The sequence below is a fragment of the Hyla sarda genome, unplaced genomic scaffold, assembly GCF_029499605.1.
Source record: "Hyla sarda isolate aHylSar1 unplaced genomic scaffold, aHylSar1.hap1 scaffold_1256, whole genome shotgun sequence".
Lineage (NCBI taxonomy): Eukaryota > Metazoa > Chordata > Amphibia > Anura > Hylidae > Hyla > Hyla sarda.
Genome location: NW_026607877.1, coordinates 12,029 through 28,836, shown reverse-complemented (window position 1 = coordinate 28,836; position 16,808 = coordinate 12,029). Strand labels below are relative to the sequence as shown.

The 16,808-nt window shown below is 43.9% G+C and overlaps 1 protein-coding gene across 1 annotated transcript in view; it reads right to left on the bottom strand.

The window, feature by feature from the left end:
- LOC130304037 (ABC-type organic anion transporter ABCA8-like) overlaps positions 1-15,588 on the bottom strand; it is an 87,532-nt gene extending 71,944 nt beyond the window's left edge. Inside the window, exons 1-2 of the mRNA XM_056551885.1 lie at positions 15,411-15,588; positions 12,006-12,114 (exon numbers count right to left, since the gene is read on the bottom strand). Of these exons, the coding sequence (XP_056407860.1) occupies positions 12,006-12,110 (105 nt within the window). The 5' untranslated portion in view covers positions 12,111-12,114; positions 15,411-15,588. The remainder of the gene's footprint in view (positions 1-12,005; positions 12,115-15,410) is intronic.
- Positions 15,589-16,808: the final 1,220 nt, after the last annotated feature.

Sequence of the window (16,808 nt, the reverse complement as noted above, 5' to 3'; positions counted from 1 at the left end):
GTGTCTCATAGTGATAGTGGTGTCTTATAGTGATAGTGGTGTCTCATAGTCATAGTGGTGTCTCATAGTGATAGTGGTGCCTTATAGTGATAGTGGTGCCTTATAGTGATTGTGGTGCCTTATAGTGATAGTGGTGCCTTATAGTGATTGTGGTGTCTTATAGTGATAGTGGTGTCTTATAGTGATAGTGGTGCCTTATAGTGATAGTGCTGTCTCATAGTCATAGTGGTGTCTTATAGTGATAGTGGTGCCTTATAGTGATAGTGGTGCCTTATAGTGATTGTGGTGCCTTATAGTGATAGTGGTGTCTTATAGTGATAGTGGTGCCTTATAGTGATAGTGGTGTCTCATAGTCATAGTGGTGTCTCATAGTGATAGTGGTGCCTTATAGTGATAGTGGTGCCTTATAGTGATTGTGGTGCCTTATAGTGATAGTGGTGCCTTATAGTGATTGTGGTGTCTTATAGTGATAGTGGTGTCTTATAGTGATAGTGGTGCCTTATAGTGATAGTGGTGTCTTATAGTGATAGTGGTGCCTTATAGTGATAGTGGTGTCTTATAGTGATAGTGGTGTCTCATAGTCATAGTGGTGTCTTATAGTGATAGTGGTGCCTTATAGTGATAGTGGTGTCTCATAGTCATAGTGGTGTCTTATAGTGATTGTGGTGTCTCATAGTGATAGTGGTGTCTTATAGTGATTGTGGTGTCTTATAGTGATAGTGGTGCCTTATAGTGATAGTGGTGCCTTATAGTGATAGTGGTGCCTTATAGTGATAGTGGTGTCTCATAGTCATAGTGGTGTCTTATAGTGATTGTGGTGTCTCATAGTCATAGTGGTGTCTTATAGTGATTGTGGCGTCTCATAGTGATAGTGGTGTCTCATAGTGATAGTGATGTCTCATAGTGATAGTGGTGTCTTATAGTGATAGTGGTGTCTCATAGTCATAGTGGTGTCCTATAGTGATTGTGGTGTCTCATAGTGATAGTGGTGTCTCATAGTGATAGTGGTGTCTCATAGTGATAGTGGTGTCTTATAGTGATAGTGGTGTCTCATAGTCATAGTGGTGTCTCATAGTGATAGTGGTGTCTTATAGTGATAGTGGTGTCTCATAGTCATAGTGGTGTCTCATAGTAATAGTGGTGTCTTATAGTGATAGTGGTGTCTCATAGTCATAGTGGTGTCTCATAGTAATAGTGGTGTCTCATAGTCATAGTGGTGTCTTATAGTGATAGTGGTGCCTTATAGTGATTGTGGTGTCTCATAGTGATAGTGGTGTCTCATAGTGATAGTGGTGTCTCATAGTCATAGTGGTGTCTTATAGTGATTGTGGTGTCTCATAGTGATAGTGGTGTCTCATAGTGATAGTGGTGTCTTATAGTGATAGTGGTGCCTTATAGTGATTGTTGTGTCTTATAGTGATAGTGGTGTCTTATAGTGATAGTGGTGTCTCATAGTGATAGTGGTGTCTCATAGTGATAGTGGTGTCTCATAGTGATAGTGGTGTCTTATAGTGATAGTGGTGCCTTATAGTGATAGTGGTGTCTCATAGTCATAGTGGTGTCTCATAGTGATAGTGGTGTCTCATAGTGATAGTGGTGCCTTACAGTGATAGTGGTGCCTTATAGTGATTGTGGTGTCTTATAGTGATAGTGGTGTCTTATAGTGATAGTGGTGTCTCATAGTCATAGTGGTGTCTCATAGTGATAGTGGTGTCTTATAGTGATAGTGGTGTCTCATAGTGATAGTGGTGTCTCATAGTCATAGTGGTGTCTTATAGTGATTGTGGTGTCTCATAGTGATAGTGGTGTCTTATAGTGATAGTGGTGTCTCATAGTGATAGTGGTGTCTTATAGTGATAGTGGTGTCTCATAGTCATAGTGGTGTCTCATAGTGATAGTGGTGTCTTATAGTGATAGTGGTGTCTCATAGTCATAGTGGTGTCTCATAGTAATAGTGGTGTCTTATAGTGATAGTGGTGTCTCATAGTCATAGTGGTGTCTCATAGTAATAGTGGTGTCTCATAGTCATAGTGGTGTCTTATAGTGATAGTGGTGCCTTATAGTGATTGTGGTGTCTCATAGTGATAGTGGTGTCTCATAGTGATAGTGGTGTCTTATAGTGATAGTGGTGTCTTATAGTGATAGTGGTGTCTTATAGTGATAGTGGTGCCTTATAGTGATTGTGGTGTCTCATAGTGATAGTGGTGTCTCATAGTCATAGTGGTGTCTTATAGTGATTGTGGTGTCTCATAGTGATAGTGGTGTCTCATAGTGATAGTGGTGTCTTATAGTGATAGTGGTGTCTTATAGTGATAGTGGTGTCTCATAGTCATAGTGGTGTCTCATAGTAATAGTGGTGTCTCATAGTCATAGTGGTGTCTTATAGTGATAGTGGTGTCTTATAGTGATAGTGGTGTCTCATAGTCATAGTGGTGTCTCATAGTAATAGTGGTGTCTCATAGTAATAGTGGTGTCTCATAGTGATAGTGGTGTCTCATAGTGATAGTGGTGTCTCATAGTGATAGTGGTGTCTCATAGTGATAGTGGTGTCTTATAGTCATAGTGGTGTCTCATAGTCATAGTGGTGTCTCATAGTAATAGTGGTGTCTCATAGTCATAGTGGTGTCTTATAGTCATAGTGGTGTCTTATAGTGATAGTGGTGTCTCATAGTCATAGTGGTGTCTCATAGTAATAGTGGTGTCTCATAGTAATAGTGGTGTCTCATAGTGATAGTGGTGTCTCATAGTGATAGTGGTGTCTCATAGTGATAGTGGTGTCTTATAGTGATAGTGGTGTCTCATAATCATAGTGGTGTCTCATAGTGATAGTGGTGTCTTATAGTGATAGTGGTGTCTTATAGTGATAGTGGTGTCTTATAGTGATAGTGGTGTCTCATAGTCATAGTGGTGTCTTATAGTGATTGTGGTGTCTCATAGTGATAGTGGTGTCTTATAGTGATAGTGGTGTCTCATAGTCATAGTGGTGTCTTATAATGATAGTGGTGTCTTATAGTGATAGTGGTGCCTTATAGTGATAGTGGTGTCTCATAGTGATAGTGGTGTCTTATAATGATAGTGGTGTCTCATAGTCATAGTGGTGTCTTATAATGATAGTGGTGTCTTATAGTGATAGTGGTGCCTTATAGTGATAGTGGTGTCTCATAGTGATAGTGGTGTCTTATAGTGATAGTGGTGTCTCATAGTCATAGTGGTGCCTTATAGTGATAGTGGTGTCTTATAGTGATAGTGGTGTCTCATAGTGATAGTGGTGTCTTATAGTGATAGTGGTGTCTCATAGTCATAGTGGTGTCTTATAATGATAGTGGTGTCTTATAGTGATAGTGGTGCCTTATAGTGATAGTGGTGTCTCATAGTGATAGTGGTGTCTTATAATGATAGTGGTGTCTCATAGTCATAGTGGTGTCTTATAATGATAGTGGTGTCTTATAGTGATAGTGGTGTCTCATAGTGATAGTGGTGTCTTATAGTGATAGTGGTGTCTTATAGTGATAGTGGTGTCTTATAGTGATAGTGGTGTCTCATAGTCATAGTGGTGTCTTATAGTGATAGTGGTGTCTTATAGTGATAGTGGTGTCTCATAGTGATAGTGGTGTCTCATAGTCATAGTGGTGCCTTATAGTGATTGTGGTGCCTTATAGTGATAGTGGTGTCTTATAGTGATTGTGGTGTCTCATAGTGATAGTGGTGTCTCATAGTGATAGTGGTGCCTTATAGTGATAGTGGTGTCTTATAGTGATAGTGGTGTCTCATAGTCATAGTGGTGTCTTATAATGATAGTGGTGTCTTATAATGATAGTGGTGTCTTATAGTGATAGTGGTGTCTTATAGTGATAGTGGTGTCTTATAGTCATAGTGGTGTCTCATAGTCATAGTGGTGTCTTATAGTGATTGTGGTATCTTATAGTGATAGTGGTGTCTTATAGTGATAGTGGTGCCTTATAGTGATTGTGGTGTCTCATAGTGATAGTGGTGTCTTATAGTGATTGTGGTGCCTTATAGTGATAGTGGTGCCTTATAGTGATAGTGGTGCCTTATAGTGATAGTGGTGTCTTATAGTGATAGTGGTGCCTTATAGTGATAGTGGTGCCTTATAGTGATAGTGGTGTCTTATAGTGATAGTGGTGTCTTATAGTGATAGTGGTGTCTTATAGTGATAGTGGTGTCTCATAGTGATTGTGGTGCCTCATAGTGATAGTGGTGTCTTATAGTGATAGTGGTGTCTTATAGTGATAGTGGTGTCTTATAGTGATAGTGGTGTCTTATAGTGATAGTGGTGCCTTATAGTGATAGTGGTGTCTTATAGTGATAGTGGTGTCTTATAGTGATAGTGGTGTCTCATAGTGATAGTGGTGCCTTATAGTGATAGTGGTGTCTTATAGTGATTGTGGTGTCTTATAGTGATAGAGGTGTCTCATAGTGATAGTGGTGTCTCATAGTGATAGTGGTGTCTCATAGTGATTGTGGTGCCTTATAGTGATAGTGGTGTCTTATAGTGATTGTGGTGTCTTATAGTGATAGTGGTGTCTTATAGTGATAGTGGTGCCTTATAGTGATAGTGGTGTCTTATAGTGATAGTGGTGTCTTATAGTGATAGTGGTGTCTCATAGTGATTGTGGTGCGTTATAGTGATAGTGGTGCCTTATAGTGATAGTGGTGTCTCATAGTCATAGTGGTGTCTCATATTGATAGTGGTGTCTTATAGTGATTGTGGTGCCTTATAGTGATAGTGGTGCGTTATAGTGATAGTGGTGCCTTATAGTGATAGTGGTGCCTTATAGTGATTGTGGTGTCTTATAGTGATAGTGGTGCCTTATAGTGATAGTGGTGTCTTATAGTGATTGTGGTGTCTTATAGTGATAGTGGTGTCTTATAGTGATAGTGGTGTCTTATAGTGATAGTGGTGTCTTATAGTGATTGTGGTGTCTTATAGTGATAGTGGTGTCTTATAGTGATAGTGGTGTCTCATAGTGATAGTGGTGCCTTATAGTGATTGTGGTGTCTTATAGTGATAGTGGTGTCTCATAGTGATAGTGGTGTCTTATAGTGATAGTGGTGTCTCATAGTGATAGTGGTGCCGTATAGTGATTGTGGTGTCTTATAGTGATAGTGGTGTCTCATAGTGATAGTGGTGCCTCATAGTGATAGTGGTGTCTCATAGTGATAGTGGTGTCTCATAGTGATAGTGGTGTCTTATAGTGATAGTGGTGTCTTATAGTGATAGTGGTGTCTTATAGTGATAGTGGTGTCTCATAGTGATAGTGGTGTCTTATAGTGATAGTGGTGTCTTAAAGTGATAGTGGTGTCTCATAGTGATAGTGGTGTCTTATAGTGATAGTGGTGTCTTAAAGTGATAGTGGTGTCTCATAGTGATAGTGGTGTCTCATAGTGATAGTGGTGTCTTATAGTGATAGTGGTGTCTCATAGTGATAGTGATGTCTCAGTGATAGTGGTGTCTCATAGTGATAGTGGTGTCTCATAGTGATAGTGGTGTCTCATAGTGATAGTGGTGTCTTATAGTGATAGTGATGTCTCATAGTGATAGTGGTGCCTCATAGTGATTGTGGTGCCTTATAGTGATTGTGGTGTCTTATAGTGATAGTGGTGTCTTATAGTGATAGTGGTGTCTTATAGTGATAGTGGTGTCTCATAGTGATAGTGGTGTCTTATAGTGATAGTGGTGTCTTATAGTGATAGTGGTGTCTCATAGTGATAGTGGTGTCTCATAGTGATAGTGGTGTCTTATAGTGATAGTGGTGTCTCATAGTGATAGTGATGTCTCATAGTGATAGTGGTGTCTCATAGTGATAGTGGTGTCTCATTGTAATAGTGGTGTCTCATAGTGATAGTGGTGTCTCATAGTGATAGTGATGTCTCATAGTGATAGTGGTGTCTCATAGTGATTGTGGTGCCTTTATAGTGATTGTGGTGTCTTATAGTGATAGTGGTGTCTCATAGTGATTGTGGTGCCTCATAGTGATAGTGGTGCCTTATAGTGATAGTGGTGCCTTATAGTGATAGTGGTGTCTTATAGTGATAGTGGTGCCTTATAGTGATAGTGGTGCCTTATAGTGATAGTGGTGTCTTATAGTGATAGTGGTGCCTTATAGTGATAGTGGTGTCTCATAGTGATTGTGGTGCCTTATAGTGATAGTGGTGTCTTATAGTGATAGTGGTGTCTTATAGTGATAGTGGTGTCTTATAGTGATAGTGGTGTCTTATAGTGATTGTGGTGTCTTATAGTGATAGTGGTGTCTCATAGTGATAGTGGTGTCTCATAGTGATTGTGGTGTCTCATAGTGATAGTGGTGTCTTATAGTGATAGTGGTGTCTTATAGTGATAGTGGTGTCTCATAGTGATAGTGGTGTCTCATAGTGATAGTGGTGTCTCATAGTGATAGTGGTGTCTCATAGTGATAGTGGTGTCTTATAGTGATAGTGGTGCCTTATAGTGATAGTGGTGTCTCATAGTGATAGTGGTGTCTTATAGTGATAGTGGTGTCTCATAGTGATAGTGATGTCTCATAGTGATAGTGGTGTCTCATAGTGATAGTGGTGTCTCATAGTGATAGTGGTGTCTCATAGTGATAGTGGTGTCTCATAGTGATAGTGGTGTCTCATAGTCATAGTGGTGTCTCATAGTGATAGTGGTGTCTTATAGTGATAGTGGTGTCTCATAGTCATAGTGGTGTCTCATAGTGATAGTGGTGCCTTATAGTGATAGTGGTGCCTTATAGTGATTGTGGTGCCTTATAGTGATAGTGGTGCCTTATAGTGATTGTGGTGTCTTATAGTGATAGTGGTGTCTTATAGTGATAGTGGTGCCTTATAGTGATAGTGGTGTCTCATAGTCATAGTGGTGTCTTATAGTGATAGTGGTGTCTTATAGTGATAGTGGTGCCTTATAGTGATAGTGGTGCCTTATAGTGATTGTGGTGCCTTATAGTGATTGTGGTGTCTTATAGTGATAGTGGTGTCTTATAGTGATAGTGGTGCCTTATAGTGATAGTGGTGCCTTATAGTCATAGTGGTGTCTCATAGTGATAGTGGTGCCTTATAGTGATAGTGGTGCCTTATAGTGATTGTGGTGCCTTATAGTGATAGTGGTGCCTTATAGTGATTGTGGTGTCTTATAGTGATAGTGGTGTCTTATAGTGATAGTGGTGCCTTATAGTGATAGTGGTGTCTCATAGTCATAGTGGTGTCTTATAGTGATAGTGGTGCCTTATAGTGATAGTGGTGTCTCATAGTCATAGTGGTGTCTCATAGTGATTGTGGTGTCTCATAGTGATAGTGGTGCCTTATAGTGATAGTGGTGCCTTATAGTGATAGTGGTGCCTTATAGTGATAGTGGTGCCTTATAGTGATAGTGGTGTCTCATAGTCATAGTGGTGTCTTATAGTGATTGTGGTGTCTCATAGTCATAGTGGTGTCTTATAGTGATTGTGGTGTCTCATAGTGATAGTGGTGTCTCATAGTGATAGTGGTGTCTCATAGTGATAGTGGTGTCTTATAGTGATAGTGGTGTCTCATAGTCATAGTGGTGTCCTATAGTGATTGTGGTGTCTCATAGTGATAGTGGTGTCTCATAGTGATAGTGGTGTCTCATAGTGATAGTGGTGTCTTATAGTGATAGTGGTGTCTCATAGTGATAGTGGTGTCTTATAGTGATAGTGGTGTCTCATAGTCATAGTGGTGTCTCATAGTAATAGTGGTGTCTTATAGTGATAGTGGTGTCTCATAGTCATAGTGGTGTCTCATAGTAATAGTGGTGTCTCATAGTCATAGTGGTGTCTTATAGTGATAGTGGTGCCTTATAGTGATTGTGGTGTCTCATAGTGATAGTGGTGTCTCATAGTGATAGTGGTGTCTCATAGTCATAGTGGTGTCTTATAGTGATTGTTGTGTCTCATAGTTATAGTGGTGTCTCATAGTGATAGTGGTGTCTCATAGTGATAGTGGTGTCTTATAGTGATAGTGGTGCCTTATAGTGATTGTTGTGTCTTATAGTGATAGTGGTGTCTTATAGTGATAGTGGTGTCTCATAGTGATAGTGGTGTCTCATAGTGATAGTGGTGTCTCATAGTGATAGTGGTGTCTTATAGTGATAGTGGTGCCTTATAGTGATAGTGGTGTCTCATAGTCATAGTGGTGTCTCATAGTGATAGTGGTGTCTCATAGTGATAGTGGTGCCTTACAGTGATAGTGGTGCCTTATAGTGATTGTGGTGTCTTATAGTGATAGTGGTGTCTTATAGTGATAGTGGTGTCTCATAGTCATAGTGGTGTCTTATAGTGATAGTGGTGTCTTATAGTGATAGTGGTGTCTTATAGTGATAGTGGTGTCTTATAGTGATAGTGGTGTCTCATAGTGATAGTGGTGTCTTATAGTGATAGTGGTGCCTTATAGTGATTGTGGTGTCTCATAGTGATAGTGGTGTCTCATAGTCATAGTGGTGTCTTATAGTGATTGTGGTGTCTCATAGTGATAGTGGTGTCTCATAGTGATAGTGGTGTCTTATAGTGATAGTGGTGTCTTATAGTGATAGTGGTGTCTCATAGTGATAGTGGTGTCTCATAGTCATAGTGGTGTCTCATAGTGATAGTGGTGTCTTATAGTGATAGTGGTGTCTCATAGTCATAGTGGTGTCTCATAGTAATAGTGGTGTCTCATAGTCATAGTGGTGTCTTATAGTGATAGTGGTGTCTTATAGTGATAGTGGTGTCTCATAGTCATAGTGGTGTCTCATAGTAATAGTGGTGTCTCATAGTAATAGTGGTGTCTCATAGTGATAGTGGTGTCTCATAGTGATAGTGGTGTCTCATAGTGATAGTGGTGTCTTATAGTCATAGTGGTGTCTCATAGTCATAGTGGTGTCTCATAGTAATAGTGGTGTCTCATAGTCATAGTGGTGTCTTATAGTCATAGTGGTGTCTTATAGTGATAGTGGTGTCTCATAGTCATAGTGGTGTCTCATAGTAATAGTGGTGTCTCATAGTAATAGTGGTGTCTCATAGTGATAGTGGTGTCTCATAGTGATAGTGGTGTCTCATAGTGATAGTGGTGTCTTATAGTGATAGTGGTGTCTCATAATCATAGTGGTGTCTCATAGTGATAGTGGTGTCTTATAGTGATAGTGGTGTCTTATAGTGATAGTGGTGTCTTATAGTGATAGTGGTGTCTTATAGTGATAGTGGTGTCTCATAGTGATAGTGGTGTCTCATAGTGATAGTGGTGTCTCATAGTGATAGTGGTGTCTTATAGTCATAGTGGTGTCTTATAGTGATTGTGGTGTCTCATAGTGATAGTGGTGTCTCATAGTGATAGTGGTGTCTCATAGTGATAGTGGTGTCTTATAGTGATAGTGGTGTCTCATAGTCATAGTGGTGTCTTATAATGATAGTGGTGTCTTATAGTGATAGTGGTGCCTTATAGTGATAGTGGTGTCTCATAGTGATAGTGGTGTCTTATAATGATAGTGGTGTCTCATAGTCATAGTGGTGTCTTATAATGATAGTGGTGTCTTATAGTGATAGTGGTGCCTTATAGTGATAGTGGTGTCTCATAGTGATAGTGGTGTCTTATAGTGATAGTGGTGTCTCATAGTCATAGTGGTGCCTTATAGTGATAGTGGTGTCTTATAGTGATAGTGGTGTCTCATAGTGATAGTGGTGTCTTATAGTGATAGTGGTGTCTCATAGTGATAGTGGTGTCTCATAGTGATAGTGGTGTCTCATAGTGATAGTGGTGTCTTATAATGATAGTGGTGTCTCATAGTCATAGTGGTGTCTTATAATGATAGTGGTGTCTTATAGTGATAGTGGTGCCTTATAGTGATAGTGGTGTCTTATAGTGATAGTGGTGTCTCATAGTGATAGTGGTGTCTCATAGTCATAGTGGTGCCTTATAGTGATAGTGGTGTCTTATAGTGATAGTGGTGTCTTATAGTGATTGTGGTGTCTCATAGTGATAGTGGTGTCTCATAGTGATAGTGGTGTCTTATAGTGATAGTGGTGTCTTATAGTGATAGTGGTGTCTTATAGTGATTGTGGTGTCTCATAGTGATAGTGGTGTCTCATAGTGATAGTGGTGCCTTATAGTGATAGTGGTGTCTTATAGTGATAGTGGTGTCTCATAGTGATAGTGGTGTCTCATAGTGATAGTGGTGCCTTATAGTGATAGTGGTGTCTTATAGTGATTGTGGTGCCTTATAGTGATAGTGGTGTCTTATAGTGATTGTGGTGTCTCATAGTGATAGTGGTGTCTCATAGTGATAGTGGTGCCTTATAGTGATAGTGGTGTCTTATAGTGATAGTGGTGCCTTATAGTGATAGTGGTGTCTAATAGTGATAGTGGTGCCTTATAGTGATAGTGGTGTCTTATAGTGATAGTGGTGTTTTATAATGATAGTGGTGTCTTATAGTGATAGTGGTGTCTTATAGTGATAGTGGTGTCTTATAGTGATAGTGGTGTCTTATAGTCATAGTGGTGTCTCATAGTCATAGTGGTGTCTTATAGTGATTGTGGTATCTTATAGTGATAGTGGTGTCTTATAGTGATAGTGGTGCCTTATAGTGATTGTGGTGTCTCATAGTGATAGTGGTGTCTTATAGTGATAGTGGTGTCTTATAGTGATAGTGGTGTCTTATAGTGATAGTGGTGCCTTATAGTGATAGTGGTGTCTTATAGTGATAGTGGTGTGTCATAGTGATAGTGGTGTCTCATAGTCATAGTGGTGCCTTATAGTGATAGTGGTGTCTTATAGTGATAGTGGTGTCTTATAGTGATAGTGGTGTCTTATAGTGATAGTGGTGTCTCATAGTGATTGTGGTGCCTTATAGTGATAGTGGTGTCTTATAGTGATAGTGGTGTCTTATAGTGATAGTGGTGTCTTATAGTGATAGTGGTGCCTTATAGTGATAGTGGTGTCTTATAGTGATAGTGGTGTCTTATAGTGATAGTGGTGTCTTATAGTGATAGTGGTGTCTTATAGTGATAGTGGTGTCTTATAGTGATAGTGGTGTCTTATAGTGATAGTGGTGTCTTATAGTGATAGTGGTGTCTTATAGTGATAGTGGTGCCTTATAGTGATAGTGGTGTGTCATAGTGATAGTGGTGCCTTATAGTGATAGTGGTGTGTTATAGTGATAGTGGTGTCTTATAGTGATAGTGGTGTCTTATAGTGATAGTGGTGTCTTATAGTCATAGTGGTGTCTCATAGTCATAGTGGTGTCTTATAGTGATAGTGGTGTCTCATAGTGATAGTGGTGTCTTATAGTGATAGTGGTGTCTTATAGTCATAGTGGTGTCTCATAGTCATAGTGGTGTCTTATAGTGATAGTGGTGTCTCATAGTGATAGTGGTGTCTCATAGTGATAGTGGTGTCTCATAGTGATAGTGGTGTCTTATAGTGATAGTGGTGTCTTATAGTGATAGTGGTGTCTCATAGTGATAGTGGTGTCTCATAGTGATAGTGGTGTCTTATAGTGATAGTGGTGTCTCATAGTGATAGTGGTGTCTCATAGTGATAGTGGTGTCTCATAGTCATAGTGGTGTCTTATAGTCATAGTGGTGTCTTATAGTCATAGTGGTGTCTCATAGTCATAGTGGTGTCTCATAGTGATAGTGATGTCTCATAGTGATAGTGGTGTCTCATAGTGATAGTGGTGTCTCATAGTGATAGTGGTGTCTCATAGTGATAGTGGTGTCTCATAGTGATAGTGGTGTCTCATAATGATTGTGGGTCCCCACCTGTCAAGTGCCATTTATAAGACGAGAGGTGGTCTTTGGGGCCCCTCAGGCATCTGGACCAGGTGTGAGTGCTACCTCTGCACCCCCTCAGGTTACGTCCCTGCCCTCAGCAACCTCTGACAAGGTGATTGTGTGTAACCATCAAGCTTGTGTGCTTCTCCATGAGAGGAGATGTTTGTGTCGGTGAGGTGCACACTTACTGTAGGACCCTCGGGGGAGGGGTTACCGTCACTCACCAGGATGCTGTGCCATTTCCTCCTCCACTTGAGGAGCAGGTTCTTCCAGAGGAGAGCGATGGTCTGCTGCCACACACTGGTCATCCTCACGGACCCCCCCACCATCTACCTTACAGGAGACAGCAAGGGTTAATAGGGGCAGCAGTGCAATAGGCTGGAGCCTGACTGATCCTTATACCCTGACCCCCCCCCCCGAGCTGATCCTTATACCCTGACCCCCCCCCCCCCTAGCTGATCCTTATATCCTGACCCCCACCCTGAGCTGATCCTTATATCATGACCCCCCCTCGAGCTGGTCCTTATATCCTGACCCTCCCCCCGAGCTGATCCTTATATCCTGACCCCCCCCCCCCTAGCTGATTCTTATATCCTGACCCCCACCCTGAGCTGATCCTTATATCCTGACCCTCCCCCCGAGCTGATCCTTATATCCTGACCCCCCCCTAGCTGATCCTTATATCCTGACCCCCACCCTGAGCTGATCCTTATATCATGACCCCCCCTCGAGCTGATCCTTATATCCTGACCCCCCCCCCCCGAGCTGATCCTTATATCCTGACACCCCCCCCTAGCTGATCCTTATATCCTGACCCCCCCCCTGAGCTGATCCTTATATCATGACCCCCCCTCGAGCTGATCCTTATATCCTGACCCTCCCCCCGAGCTGGTCCTTATATCCTGACCCCCCCCCCCCCCCCGAGCTGATCCTTATATCCTGACCCCCCCCCCCAGCTGATCCTTATATCCTGACCCCCACCCTGAGCTGATCCTTATATCATGACCCCCCCTCGAGCTGGTCCTTATATCCTGACCCCCCCGAGCTGATCCTTATATCCTGACCCCCCCTGAGCTGATCCTTATATCCTGACCCCCTCCCTAGCTGTTCCTTATATCCTGACCCCCCCTAGCTGATCCTTATATCCTGACCCCCTCTAGCTGATCCTTATATCCTGACCCCCCCCTGAGCTGATCCTTATATCCTGACCCCCCCTGAGCTGATCCTTATATCCTGACCTCCACCCTGAGCTGATCCTTATATCATGACCCCCCCTCGAGCTGATCCTTATATCCTGACCCTCCCCCCGAGCTGGTCCTTATATCCTGACCCCCCCCCCCCCGAGCTGATCCTTATATCCTGACCCCCCCCCTAGCTGATCCTTATATCCTGACCCCCACCCTGAGCTGATCCTTATATCATGACCCCCCCTCGAGCTGATCCTTATATCATGACCCCCCCTCGAGCTGATCCTTATATCATGACCCCCCCTTGAGCTGGTCCTTATATCCTGACCCCCCCAAGCTGATTCTTATATCCTGACCCCCCCCCCCTGAGCTGATCCTTATATCCTGACCCCCCCCCCCTAGCTGTTCCTTATATCCTGACCCCCCCCCCTAGCTGATCCTTATATCATGACCCCCCCCCTCGAGCTGATTCTTATATTCTGACCCTCCCCCCGAGCTGGTCATTATATCCTGACCCCCCCGCCCCCCGAGCTGGTCCTTATATCCTGACCCCCCCCCCCCCCCTGAGCTGATCCTTATATCCTGACCCCCCCCCCCTGAGCTGTTCCTTATATCCTGACCCCCCCCTAGCTGATCCTTATATCCTGACCCCCACCCTGAGCTGATCCTTATATCATGACCCCCCCTCGAGCTGGTCCTTATATCCTGACCCCCCCGAGCTGATCCTTATATCCTGACCCCCCCTGAGCTGATCCTTATATCCTGACCCCCTCCCTAGCTGTTCCTTATATCCTGACCCCCCCTAGCTGATCCTTATATCCTGACCCCCCCTAGCTGATCCTTATATCCTGACCCCCCCTGAGCTGATCCTTATATCCTGACCCCCCCTGAGCTGATCCTTATATCCTGACCCCCACCCTGAGCTGATCCTTATATCATGACCCCCCCCTCGAGCTGATCCTTATATCCTGACCCTCCCCCCGAGCTGGTCCTTATATCCTGACCCCCCCCCCCCCCCGAGCTGATCCTTATATCCTGACCCCCCCCCTAGCTGATCCTTATATCCTGACCCCCACCCTGAGCTGATCCTTATATCATGACCCCCCCTCGAGCTGGTCCTTATATCCTGACCCCCCCAAGCTGATTCTTATATCCTGACCCCCCCCCCTGAGCTGATCCTTATATCCTGACCCCCCCCCCCTAGCTGTTCCTTATATCCTGACCCCCCCCCCCCTAGCTGATCCTTATATCCTGACCCCCACCCTGAGCTGATCCTTATATCATGACCCCCCCCCCCCTCGAGCTGATTCTTATATTCTGACCCTCCCCCCGAGCTGGTCATTATATCCTGACCCCCCCCCCCCCCCCCGAGCTGGTCCTTATATCCTGACCCCCCCCCCTGAGCTGATCCTTATATCCTGACCCCCCCCCCTGAGCTGTTCCTTATATCCTGACCCCCCCCCTAGCTGATCCTTATATCCTGACCCCCACCCTGAGCTGATCCTTATATCATGACCTTCCCTCGAGCTGATCCTTATATCCTGACCCTCCCCCCGAGCTGATCCTTATATCCTGACCCCCCCGAGCTGATCCTTATATCCTGACCCCCCCCCCCTGAGCTGATCCTTATATCCTGACCCCCCCCCCTGAGCTGTTCCTTATATCCTGACCCCCCCCCCCCGAGCTGATCCTTATATCCTGACCCCCCCCCTGAGCTGATCCTTATATCCTGACCCCCTCATGCTGATCCTTATATCCTGACACCCCCCCCCCAAGCTGATCCTTATATCCTAACCCCCCGAGCTTATATCCTGACCCCCCCTGAGCTGATCCTTATATCCTGACCCCCGACCTGATCCTTATATCCTGACCCCCCCCCCCCCCCGAGCTGATCCTTATATCCTGACCCCCCCCCAAGCTGATCCTTATATCCTGACCCCCCCCCCCCAAGCTGATCCTTATATCCTGACCTCCCCCCGAGCTGATCCTTATATCCTGACCCCCCTGAGCTGATCCTTATATCCTAACCCCCCCCAGCTGATCCTTATATCCTGCCCCCCCCGAGCTGATCCTTATATCCTGCCCCCCCCCCCCTGAGCTGATCCTTATATCCTGACCCGCCCCCCCTCCCAAGCTGTTCGATCCTTATATCCTGACCCCCCCCCGAGCTGATCCTTATATCCTGACCCCCCCCCCGAGCTGATCCTTATATCCTGACCCCCCCCCTCCCGAGCTGATCCTTATATCTACACTACACCTTATATACAGAGGTGATGGCGGAAGGGTCCCAAGTGCCCCATATAATGTCCAAAGCTCACGTCCTGTCAGTCATGGGATTCCCCTCGCTGTCCTCCCTGCCATCAGTGCGGGGTCCATACACACTCCACATACCCCCCAACAGAAAAGATGGACAACCCAGCACTAAGCATCTGGGCCACTTACCCTAAGAGGAGTGGGGGTCACACACAGATTCCGAGGGCCCCTGGGGTCCACTGCTCTTCCGTGTAGATCTGGAGGGGTGGGGGGGTCACACACAGATTCCGAGGGCCCCTGGGGTCCACTGCTCTTCGGTGTAGATCTGGAGGGGTGGGGGGTCACACACAGATTCCGAGGGCCCCTGGTCTTGCAGCCCTCGGGGTCCCGTGCTGTGTGGATCTACAGGGGTCACGTGTCTCTGAAGCAGATGTGAGGGGTGTTTTTGTTGTTTTTTTGGCCTCTCTCCAGACCTGATTCAGTTCCTGTTTGTCCTCAGTGAGTAGGAGGTGAGTGTGCACTCCATGGAGGGAGGATAGCAGGGGCCCCAGCTCTCACTGTGGGCTCTCCCCCTGATCCCTGTCCTGAGGCTCCTGAGACTGTATCTAATCCCATCATGTGTGATACTGTATCTAATCCCATCATGCGTGATACTGTATCTAATCCCATCATGTGTGATACTGTATCTAATCCCATCATGCGTGATACTGTATCTAATCCCATCATGCGTGATACTGTATCTAATCCCATCATGTGTGAAACTGTGTGCTGTATCTAATCCCATCATGTGTGATACTGTATCTAATCCCATCATGTGTGATACTGTATCTAATCCCATCATGTGTGATATTGTATCTAATCCCATCATGTGTGAATCTGTGTGCTTTATCTAATCCCATCATGGGTGATACTGTGTGCTGTATCTAATCCCATCATGGGTGATACTGTGTGCTGTATCTAATCCCATCATGTGTGATACTGTGTGCTGTATCTAATCCCATCATGCGTGATACTGTATCTAATCCCATCATGCGTGATACTGTATCTAATCCCATCATGCGTGATACTGTATCTAATCCCATCATGTGTGAAACTGTGTGCTGTATCTAATCCCATCATGTGTGATACTGTATCTAATCCCATCATGTGTGATACTGTATCTAATCCCATCATGTGTGAAACTGTGTGCTGTATCTAATCCCATCATGTGTGATACTGTATCTAATCCCATCATGTGTGATACTGTATCTAATCCCATCATGTGTGATATTGTATCTAATCCCATCATGTGTGAATCTGTGTGCTTTATCTAATCCCATCATGTGTGATACTGTATCTAATCCCATCATGTGTGATACTGTATCTAATCCCATCATGTGTGATATTGTATCTAATCTCATCATGTGTGAATCTGTGTGCTTTATCTAATCCCATCATGGGTGATACTGTGTGCTGTATCTAATCCCATCATGGGGGATACTGTGTGCTGTATCTAATCCCATCATGTGTGATACTGTGTGCTGTATCTAATCCCATCATGGGTGATACTGTGTGCTGTATCTAATCCAATCATGGTGATACTGTGTG